General features: G+C 39.2%; 1 protein-coding gene across 8 annotated transcripts in view; it reads right to left on the bottom strand.

Annotated features, from left to right (window-relative positions):
* The window catches only part of LOC108436868 (adhesion G protein-coupled receptor L2-like), a 172,879-nt gene that overhangs the window by 86,347 nt on the left and 74,443 nt on the right, over positions 1–12,089 (bottom strand). For 5 of the 8 annotated variants that reach the window (XM_037547743.1, XM_037547748.1, XM_017713590.2 and 2 more), the window contains exons 4-5: positions 7,600–7,709; positions 2,768–2,782 (exon numbers count right to left, since the gene is read on the bottom strand). In XM_037547743.1, the coding sequence (XP_037403640.1) occupies positions 2,768–2,782; positions 7,600–7,709 (125 nt within the window). The remainder of the gene's footprint in view (positions 1–2,767; positions 2,783–7,599; positions 7,710–12,089) is intronic. The other 3 variants (XM_037530822.1, XM_017713589.2, XM_037547750.1) reach the window with 1 other exon arrangement.

Here is a 12,089-nt window from a genome sequence, read left to right as displayed (position 1 = left end):
TCATTGGCAAAAACAAGTGCATGGTGTAATTCAATACTACTTATTTCTCTTTCATAGCTCAAGTACAGAAATCCTGATGAATAATATGGATGCTAAACTTTCAATGAATATCACATTTGGGTTTTGTAGTAGAAGAGGAAATACGTTATTAGCAATTTCTTCAATGTTTTTGTCTATTTTGACATAAAAAATGGAGAAACTTTGTGTCAATTTTAACTAGATATGGGATGTAAACTGAATGTAAATGTAATTCAATGTGTAATTAACTATGTAATTAAAGTATAATAACACAATTAAGTTGGAACAGTATACCACAATAATAAGAGTAGCTGAATGTTAGGCTTGGGCTTGAAGTGAAACTGCAGTAAGATACATCTCCAGGAGCAGATGGTGGCCACTTGTAAACATGGATTACAGAGGCTTTAGCATCATAAACTCATTTATGTCTGTTTAGAATCAGGTGAGGCATGCATAGTTGAGAGGAAATTCAATAGGTTAAAGCGAGGGCCAGTTTCTGTGGACTGAGTGTGCTATGGCCTTGCTCCCTGAGATGGCTTAACACGAGTGTAACTGAAAAAGGGAAAAGGGGACCAAACAAACAACAAAAGAAGCCCCTGCAAATGAAAGGAGACGACAGAGATGACTTTCGGCCTTGCTCCCTAAGTAGGCGTTCTTTACTTATTTTTACTGTCCAGCTGTACTTGGTATCGGATAACTTGGTGGGGGGGTTAGGATATAGGATTCTACCAGCAGCGCAAAAGCCATACCTTTGAAAATAAAACACACACATACATGAATTATGTCTGAGGAAAGAACAAACAACACATATGACACGCGATAGGAGGGAAGAGGCAGGAGAAGGACGGTGGAGCAGAATGCCAATGCTGCTCAGGACAGATAGGATGACAGACAGTGGGGGAGAGAGAGAGAGAGAGAGAGAGAGAGAGAGAGAGAGAGAGAGAGAGTGAGAGAGTGAGAGAGAGCAAGAGAGAGAGAGAGAGAGAGAGAGAGAGAGAGAGAGAGAGAGAGAGAGAGAGAGAGTGAGAGAAAGAGAGAGCAAGAGAGAGAGAGAGAGAGAGAGAGAGAGAGAGAGTGAGAGAGAGAGAGAGGGAGAGAGGGAGAGAGAGAGTGAGAGAGAGAGAGAGAGAGAGAGAGAGAGAGAGAGTGAGAGAGAGAGAGAGAGAGAGAGAGTGAGAGAGAGAGAGAGGGAGAGAGGGAGAGAGAGAGTGAGAGAGAGAGAGAGAGAGAGAGAGAGAGAGTGAGAGAGAGAGAGAGAGAGAGAGAGAGGGAGAGAGGGAGAGAAGCGACTGAACTGGGCGCTTTAAAAAGATAATGGGTGAGGGAGGCCTTGCCAAAGATAAAACAACACGTCCATCTCTGGGCCCTCGGCCGTTGACGCAATGTATGGGCATTCTGTGGTGGACAGCATATCACATGCAGATGACTAAAATAATCAGCGGCCTCTCTCGCCCATCACCAACCACGTGGGCGAAGATGTGTCATGGCAGACGGTGGGAATAAAGCCAAATAGACAAGCCAGAATTTGTCGTACACTGCAAAAAAAAAAAGAAATACTGGCATGTGACAACATCTAATTTATAGAGTTTTTGCAGCCTGTTCCCACCAGGTACACGCTAAAGAAAATTCCTTATCTGTTTTTGGCAGCATCTCAATGACTTCTTGAAATATTTACTCGATATGGCAAAAAATGTGGTTAAATTCTCAGATGATTCAAAATGAAGATTTATTTTCTCAATGTTTTGAATTATTTAAAAAAAGTCTTACTTTCTTGACATATTGATGTACTTTTTCAGCATCATTATTTTGACACAGTATGTCAGAATCCCATGTCAATAACTCATAATCTCAGTCTGAAGAAATAAGTCTCCACTTAAGTTAAAATTTTATGGAAGTTCTTATTTAAAAATGTTAAGTCAGTATTTTGGGATAATATCTAAGGTTTGTTCTGCAGCAGAGTCAGAGAATGAGAAGAAAAGCTGTGATTTTAATCTGCTCTACCTGGTGGGAAAAGGCTGCCACGGATTATTCCATCTGTTTCAAAACATGTTGACTTGTTCTAAGTAATTTTATCAAGTGAAATATCCTCACTTGTTTCAAGAAATTGTCCTTAAAGGTGAACTTATCTGGCAGTGTAGTGAAACCATTCCACTTGAAAAAAAATCACATAACAACTTACATAAGCAGAAATGTCTAGTAATACAATTTCAACAACTTCATGCTGAGAAATATTTGATATATCGCCTACATGTAAGATGATTTCACATGCCGAGATATATTTTTTGCAGTGTATATGTAGTAATCACAGTGAAAAACTACTTGTGTACTGAAGTTACATTTTTGGAAAAAAAGAGAAATGATGGATTTTGTGCAATCTTATGAGCCTCAAGAGTTTCTTCAGGGACTTCAGGTTGAACACTGCGAGACCAAAGGATATCTACGATAAAGTGATGTGAAAACGTTGATTACGATGAGATTTCTTGTCCAAAAGAGCGCTCAGTGTAATTTCATTTGGAGTCAATGAGGCAAGAGATCGAGCGGATCTCAGGATCTGGATATTGGCTATCATGTGGGGTTAAGGGAAGGCGGGAGCAGGGGCGAGGGGGTGGGGGGAGGGGGGGGGGGGTTCAGAAGGGCAGGGAGGGCAGGGAGGGCAGGAAGGGCGAAGGAGCAGGGTCTGGGTGGAAGGCTCAGAACCAAACAACACAGAACAAGGAGCTGAGGACCGAGAACCAGAGCAGTCATTTACCTTTTTGCTCCACTTCTATTGAGCAGTGAAAAAAATTGGAAAGAGTGTCAAGGGAGAGAAAGATTAGCATGAGTCAAAGAGAAAAGGTACAGGTACAGTGTATCTATACAGAGAGAGTCAGAGCGAGGACATAAGAGAGAGAGAGTGTCCACAGATAGATTTATATACATAGAGAAATGCACTGAAGGACAAAATCTAGTCAAACTCTTAAAGCTACAGTGCTTGGACAGCAGTGGTTCCCAAACTGTGAACTGTCCAGTTTCAAAATGGGTTAATAATAAAACAGACAACGAACCTGACACACACCTGAACCTGAATTTAAATGAAATTCATCATGTAATAACTATGTAATGAAATTGACCGACTGACAAAAATTCAAGTCTACACAAATTCCTTCTTAACCCAATTACAGCCAATATGTTTGGTGTTCAAAGTTTGCTTCGCTGAATTACAAGACTTTAGCCATGTGTACCGATGCATTTATATTATGGTGGTAGATAGCAAATCAGATATTCCACTGATTTCAATGGAGCAGCAATGAAAAATTCTGCCACCAGCAGCAGTGGCAGCGCACCATAGCATCAAAGGAATGTTCCATTAAGAGCTGGAATAAACGGGATGTTGATATCACTGGGATGATGAAAGCTTCACTGCTGAATTGATGCACCTTATGCTTCTGTCTTTTTCCAACTTAAATAAACAATCAGCTTGCGCTGCTTAAGCTCTCCTCTGATAATCATTTATTTTCGACGGTGATGCTGTCACCATGGCAACGTTTCCATACCTGCAGGCTGCTGTTGGTCATGTACTACTATAAGACACGGAGCAATCAGTTTGTTAGGTTACCCCAAATAGCCTCATGTACAGCCCGTGTGGTGGCAGACACTGTATGTATATAATGTCAGAAACCACATAAGTGAGCCTGAGCTGAGAGCTATAAGCTTCCCTGACTTCTTAACTACATTAGCCGTGTATGTAGGGCAAATGAAGAAAACTTCAGACACCAAACAAGCCTTAGATGATTGACTAAATCTGGGGAAAGCAGGGATTAATTAATTTTATGAGAATTGTCGTTAATATTAATAACATTATATATATACTACTGTGCAGAAAGTCTGAGACCATCTTTCACTTATTTAATTTCTGGTCCAGTCCAGTCCAGTTGCAATTTTTCAGTGTCAGAATGAAGCAGAAAACATATATTTAACAGAAAATTACACAGAAACCCAAAAACTGTTGTGATATTTTACATTCTGCATCTTACATTGCATTGTGGTTCATTCCTCTGGCAAGCCAGTGCACCACATGTGTCCTATTCTTTTTCAATGGGTAACATCAGTTCCACCAGATGCAGCTGCAAGGTGCCGAGTTGAGCAGAGTTTAACTTCATGAAAATGATTCCAGACAACATGACACGTCTAACCAATTGGAAGGCAGCTGGGGTTTGTGTGATTCCTCTCTGCAGCTGAAGTCATAACTTTAACAGTTTGAAATACATGTGTAAAATGATGTCTACTACGTTTACTTTCCGATCATTTAAAAAAATAATAAATAAAAGCATTATTTGCATTAATACTGACTTAGCCACACGCAGCCAACAGAAGCGGGAGGCTGCATTCACTGTAAATACACAGGACCAGTGTCAATGCAGCCTTACAAGTTGGCTGAATTTTCTGCTGCTTACAATGATCTGAATAATCCCCAACACATTCAATGATGTTGAGGTTTGGACTCAGTTTATTGGGCCTCAAACATCATGTGTTCTTCTTAAAACCCACTTCGCAAAGATTCTGATACTGACTAATGTTTTCTTACGAATTCTTAGGTAAGAACAGAATCTACACACACTCAGTCTGAGTCTGAACATGTTGTGAATCTCATGTAAACATTTTCTTAGGACTTTTCTCAAGAACACCTTTCAGCAAAATCTTGTGAAGATTTGTTTGCTTTGCAGTTTTTGCCATTATTTCTATAGGGTTTGATCATTTTTGAGCTCCGGTTTTCATTTATTTTCTTTTGACTATAATCCTTGAAAATGATTAACTTGTTTTGACTGAAATTTAATAAATGAAGGGTGGTGTCTGACTTGTGCACAACACTGTAATTACCATTACAAAGCAGAGCAAAACAACTGCAGACTTGAAAGGCTTAATACTGGCGCTACTATCCCATCCTAAATGAATAATTTGTGATAAAAACTGTGTTTGAGAACCGCTATAAATGATGTTTGATGTTGCTATGAACATCAGTTCATTCCTAAGCACAAAGAAAAGGTGTTAATCATTAATCGGAGAGAGAGAGAGAGAGAAACAAAATATAAAGATTAATTATGTAACCGTTCTTGAAGGTTAGCAGGGTTGGTGTTATTTGAATGTAACACTGGCTGCTTTAAAAATTGCAAAGAAAAAGAATTCACACATGGAATTACTTTTCCCATTAGTCTGAGAGAATAGTGAGTAAAAACTAAAGAGCACAGATGGCTGATGTTTGCAATCAGTTTTGATAAACAGAGCCCAAGCATTTTCTGGCCAGAACAAAACTCTACAAGTGGACTGTCAGAGCGCTTTCAATAAACATTCAAGGTAGCACACAGCAAAGAGAAAAGCAGTCATTTTAGCTTGCAAAGAACCTTGACAGCTTCTTCTATAATACGTCTCTCTTTGCCGACGACTTTTCTGAAGGGAAAAATGTTCTTTCTTGACAAAAATCAATTGAACTGGAGATATAGCTGATGACCACAGCCATAAATAAAGGCTTTTTCATAACCTCTATTCACCGGCAAAATGCAGTAGACCATGGGCTCCGATTCAGCGCCGGTGCTGAAAAACTAAAGGGTTTAAAGAGCCAAACGTGAGTGAAAAAGAGCATGTCTGCAGAAGAGATTAATGTGGAGATGACTCAGTAGACTTGGCTTTATGGATGCTGCAGGAGGCAATCTTCATAAAGGACAGCTGCAAACATGGAATTCTAAATCACAAAGCAAATACTAATGAAGAAAACACTCAGATGATTGGCAAGTTAAAAGTAACTAAGCTTCCAGTTTTCTTCAGTTTGTAGGTGCTCAGTTCTACTATGATGTATTTTTAAAGCAGTTTTGTTTTTGTTGCATATACGTGATCCAAACCACTTTTGGAATTTTTGAATTTAATGTTTAACAGTTAAATGCAAAAGTTTGAACAACCCTGCTTGAATGATTTGTTCATTCTCTAAGTTAAAATAAGTTACACATCCTCTACACATCCTTAACCGTGGGGGGGGGGCATTTTACATTTTATGTTGTATTTTTTCCTGATATATTTTCAGATAAACATAAATTGTGTACAAAAATGTGAAGAAAAATGCCATATAAGGTTAGCTTGATATTTAATAAACTCCTTCACACTGAACTTAAAACTCAGTTGCATTTACTGGATATTTATTCGAAAGTTACTTAAACATATATAGAGAGACATTTACAAAGCATTTACAGAGGACCATCCACATAGTGTTACCCAAACTTTTGAATTCAACTGTTTCTGAAAACTGAGATCCAAAAACAGCCTAATTGGAATTCAGTACTTCTGGGAGGCCATGAGAACCAACACATTTATTTCTGTTTATCTACTTGGCCAACAGAAAAGTTATGCCCATTAACACTGAAGTTATAATGCATGTTTCAACCAGGGCTGCTTTGTATCCAACTGGTCAACATAGAAACACTGATGTCAGGGGGTGGTAGGCTAACTGACCACTTTGAATTTTCTTTCAATTTTGGGTGCCTGGAAAACACAGTAGTGCAAAGCACATAAAATGCATCCATAATAATGAAACATATCTTCCAAATTGGGGAACAATTTGGCAAAAACATCTAAACCTGAAATAAATGTTTTGCTCTTATTTCTACTAACAGCACTAGTCTACTAAGTTTTAGAGAGCAAGAGCCAAACTTCTATTGACAAAAGTGAACTTTTTGCATCAGTTAGTGTATGAAGGAAAACCTAGATGTTACTCGATAATGAATATTTCTCTTGAAAGGAACCCATTTTTGACTTTTAATGTAACTGACTTCTGTCTTGCAATAGACTTTATTGAGGAAAATCTCTAGAATTTAGTGAGGAGTAACTGGTAGCTTAGTTATCTACATTTTTGTAGCAGCTTCAACAACACTACCCATGTAACGCCACATTGACATCATTCATCACACATGGCATATTTTGACACAGGTTATTAATGAGCACACATTTTTCTCTGCCATCAGCTTCACGAAAACAGACTAAAAATTAGCTGCGTAATTCCTTAAATCAGCCTCTTCCATAATGCATCAGATTCAGTGAAAGTGCTCTGCTGTTTTTGGGGTAAATCACAGTCCAACATTTTCCTCCTTCCTAAAACTGAAGTTAGGCCCCATTTTCTAAGCTATTGTCCAGATGTGGAGGGGTGGGGTTTTAAATGCTCACATATTTCTCCACTTCTGCTGCTGAGAAGGATCTACTGTATATGCACAGACAGAAAAAATCAATAGTGAGGCATCAGTAGCTGAAGCTGCCAGATTGAGGAAAGTAACTGCAGTCAAAACGCAGAAATGTTCAGACATTCATTTTGAAGCAGCCATGTTCTACAGAAGCTTGTGGCAGGTTTGTGGAAGGGACAGAAAAAAAGGTTAAGTAGTGCTTAGTTGATGCTCATTGAACCAACTCACAGCATTGTTGTTATTGGTAAAGTAAAAATCGGCTCAATGACGTTCAATAAGTTGATACTGTTGTATTTTATATAGTTCACTTTACTGCTTCAAGATGGAAAGAGACTAAATGACTTTAACTTGTGGCTTCAAAAGACAATGAAGAACTACTTACTATATGGAACACACTCATATTGGACCTCTAGGTACTTGTACGTCCCAGGACAAGGATCTGGAAAGACTTCGGAGCCGGTGATAACGACGCATTGCGTCCGGTTGTTACATCTGCAAAACAGACCAAGATCAGGTACCAGAGAGTTAGTGCAGAGCTCTGAGGCACTCATCACCACACAAACATACTACCAAATCTGTCTCAGTGTGAGGAAATGAGAGCTGAGAGGCCAAGATTGAACCTTGGAGGTCACAGTTATTGCAGGCAATAATAAAAGCATGTTGAATTTTATATTATATATTTCAGGCTTGTGTTTTATTGAAACAGGTAGAAACTCTGCTAGAAGTGCAGATTCCAAACTTTTAACTGAAACTTTGTAAGTTTAAATTTGATGAAGTGTCACCTGTACATTACTTTTATCATCTTAGCATTTTTTATACTTAAAACAAAAAAATCGGACTTATGCATTCATAACTATGTAATTACCTATGTAATTACTATGGAAGTACATGATTACATTACAATTACATAGAAAGACAGCAATAATAACTGTTGCGTACACTTTTTGGAACAAAAGGTTCTATACAGACCCAAAAAAGGTTCTCTAACCCTTTTTAACTACTCCATAGAACCATTTTAAAAGGTTCCTTAAAGAACCATATGCAACAGGTTTATTTTTCCCATCAATTTACCACGCAAAGAACCATTTATCCATTAAAATGGTTGACTGAGTTGTCCCAGTTCTATGAATAACTATTGCCTTACTAAAGAACCCTTGAAGAAGCCATATTTAAGAAGACGTTGCAAAATTTCTGACTGGGCTCTGTGTATAGAACGTTTTTACCTTTTAACAGTTATTTAACAAAACCATTGACAGGCTGCAGATTAAAAAAAGGCTGCTTAACGAAAGTCATGATTTTGAACAGCAGCACAGGGGGCAGGTTCCTTTACTGTTTGAGCGAAATTAACCCGGTTCGTTTTTACCACCTTTACCCCGTCTTCACAAAGACGTGTCAGATCAAAATGGATCTGCCTTTTTTTTAAGGTGCAGCAAGTAAGATTGCTACTCCTTTGGGAACCTTTAATAGCTTAAGTGAAGAGACACTGATTGACAAAGAGGCCGAGTGACTGTCGGTATGTGAACTTTAAAAATTCAGCTGCGCCTCTCAAGACGCGCGACTCATCAGGCATTCGTCTGTTGTGCTCTCGGCGGAATAAATCACCTTAAGTATTTCGAACAAGAATAATTTGTGCACTTGTGCGCGACTGCTGGGAGATTTCGCTCCTTTACAGTTTGCAGTGACCTTGACTATGAAGTTAGACATCTTCATGAATTAGAATGGCGGCGTGTGCGCGAGGGTTTGCGTGTTGGCATGCACGTGCTTACCTATGCGCGCGAATAATGGGATGAATTTGCGTAAATAAATGATGAAATTAGCCAAACTTCAATCAAGCCTTCTATATGCAGAGGGATTGGTGACACAATGGAAGCAAACAAGGCAGACATTCTGGTAAAAAAAGAAGGGAAAACGGTACCTCTCGACAATCAGTGGTTGTAAATATTTCAGGAGACGGAAAGCAAAGTCATCTTGTAAAAAACACATTCTGGGAAAAGTACACCTTAAAGTGTGGCTTCTGTCTCTTTCACCCAAATCGCTACAGTATTCATCAGACGGAGGGCATCATGTTGTTTGGCCCAGTCACACAATCCAATGACTGGGTGGCTGCGTCTCTATTCAGTAATTTACCACAACAGCAAGCCCGAAATATTTATAAAAACACACACTCACGCTTGTCTTCCGGCCATTTATTAATATTTAAGACCGGACAACTTGATGAGAAAACCATGTGGGCTAAGATTATCTCACAGTTGGAACTCTTTTGCTTATGCATGTTGTGGGGCAGCGATAAGAGAAATAAATTCTTGCTGTATTGCTCAGTCCTCACAAAATACAGAACATAATACTGTGAAACAGCCACAGTAAGCAATTATTTCACATGTGCACCATCTTACAGTGTGCAGAGCAGAATTTGGCACTCTGCAGTTTTGAAAACATATTTGGGAATTTTAAGGGCTTTGTGAGGGCATGCAAGAAGAAGCCTGTGCTTTAGCTTTACGTGACTCTTGCAGTTACTCAGAACAGACACAAGCATCTTTGACAAATGGAAACATGCCATAAATGTCAGGAAGGAGAGCTCACGTCCAAAAGTATAGAATCTTTCATAGGAAACACATCGTGCCAAGAGCTGGATTGTCAGATGTTGTTAGAAGATGACTGAGTGTCACTATTTTAGAATGGAAATTGTAATCCTGCCCAACACTCAGGCTGAAGCCCTTACCAACAAAGTCTTCATATCCAACATCCTGTTTTAATGACTTTTAACATTCGTTGGTAGCTCTTGGATCTGCTGCATGACTGTAATGTCTCTGTAAAACTGACTTGTCTCATAACTTCATTATCTGGTGCTAGATGAAAGATGGGTTTTTCTTTGGACTCTTGGTTCCTCTCATCTCTTAGGGAGTGTCTCCTTTTGAGTCTTGGTTTCTGTCAATGTTTCTTCTTCATGCTTTTAGAGTTTCTCCTTTTAACTCTTGGTTCCTCTGAGTCTTTTTATCTTCTAGGGAGTTTCTCATTCTGAGTCTGGGTTCCTCTCTGTGGTTCTCTCCCATGCTCTTAGGGAGGATCCCCTTTTGATCCCTGGTTCCTCTCAGTGGTTCGTCCTCATGCTCTTAGTTTTGACTTCTAGTAAAACGTCATGTGTAAATGCAACTGTACTGAATGTAGTTGAGCTGTAATGTCACACGAAACGTTTAGTTAGCCTTTAAATGTCTAGATATATAGTTATATAACCACATAACCAATTACACGGTTAGACAGATAATCAAATACACTTAAATTCAATTTACATTCTATGTCAACCATACAATCCTTCTTTGGGTGTGTCCAAAACTTGACAATCCCTGTTGTGACATATATATTCAGACGCTACCCAAACCAAAGGTGTATAATCTTAGAATATCCTCTGACCGAGAAATTGCTGTTTGACTTTTCAATGTCATTCCAGTACCTTGATAACTGTATACAAACAGCTGTCACATATGATATGATATTTGCTAAGAAGATCATTTCAAGGTTATGGAAATCAGATACCTCACCTTGGTTTAAAATGTATCTCAAAGTTGTGAATATGCTGCATATTGAGAGGCTCAGATAGGAGCTATCTGGTAGTCTTTGAAAAATGTTTAAAATATGGAACTCTTTTTTTAGAGCACTTAGCCAATGCACAGGACTGATGCTTGACGCCTTGGCCCTTAAGCCAGATGTGCCTGTGCTTTTTTCTGGATCTTTCTGATTCATTTCAATTTGTTTACTCTCTGAAAACTTAAAACATTAGTTTTTGTAAAATAAGCAGACTGAAAAGAACTGCAAAGTACACCTTTACCATTTACACTGTACTGTGGCTTCAACTACAAGTTTCGGCGCTTTTGACAGAGCTTCTCCACTTGTTTCAATGGCCTACTGGTGAGAAATCATTTACATATACCAACGTGCATCTCTCACCATCTATGTCAACTGTGACGTTTAAGGTTTAAGCAACATTCCAATCAGACCGGCGTGGCGCCATTCTTCAAAAGACTTAATGGGAAATGGAAATGAGAGTTGTTAAACAGCTCCATAAACTTGTCAACAAAACTTTAACTAGCACTTTTTTATCTTTCCTGTAAAGTGACTGCAGACAAAGGCTCAGAAGCAACAGAACCTTACAGTTAAGCTCCTACTGTGGTGTCTTAATTATACAAGCTAAGCCGACTAGTTTTCTCCCAGCCCACATGCAACGCCTTTAAATTCCAAGTCTGTCTTCTGCTGCGCACCCCCTTCAATGACCTTTCCCCAAACATCATCACTTGTTTTTTGTCTGGCAAAAAAGTGTTGGGATCTTAACATAACCCTTTATTACAGTGTGTCATCCTCTTTGTCCTTAAAAAAGAAAAAAAAAGTTGCCTCTTCTTGCATCATCTGGCATATCATCTAAAGGGGCATGCTGATCTGTTCCATGCTCTCTCACGTACAGGATGCCGGTTGCGAGACGGCTGTGGCTTTGGGCTACCCAAGAGCTCCATACTGAAAATATTAATTAAGAGAAATTTCATTATCCCTCGCCCAGGGCCACAACTTCAAGTTATTCTGAGGGGAAAGATAAAACAGAGGAGAAGGGCTAACTCAGCCCAGAGGACTCGCTCTTCCGAAATCACGATGCGACACAAAAAATACATCTACATTAATATGTTTCCATCGATGATTTAATTTCCCCTTATGTCACCAATGCCGTGCTGAAAGTAGGCGACAGGAAGGCACTTAAGCCAGATGAGATGGCGCGTCGGCTGAAGAGGAGCTTATTTTTTTGTTAGCATGCGTTGGCTAACAGTCTGTGTTGGAGGACTCTTTGGAGAGATGCTGAATGACCATTGTGCAGTCGGAGTGCTGACCTTG

Source organism: Pygocentrus nattereri, chromosome 2, assembly GCF_015220715.1.
Source record: "Pygocentrus nattereri isolate fPygNat1 chromosome 2, fPygNat1.pri, whole genome shotgun sequence".
Lineage (NCBI taxonomy): Eukaryota > Metazoa > Chordata > Actinopteri > Characiformes > Serrasalmidae > Pygocentrus > Pygocentrus nattereri.
The sequence above is the reverse complement of the archived record's forward strand: the minus strand, read 5'-3'. Positions and strand labels throughout refer to the sequence as shown.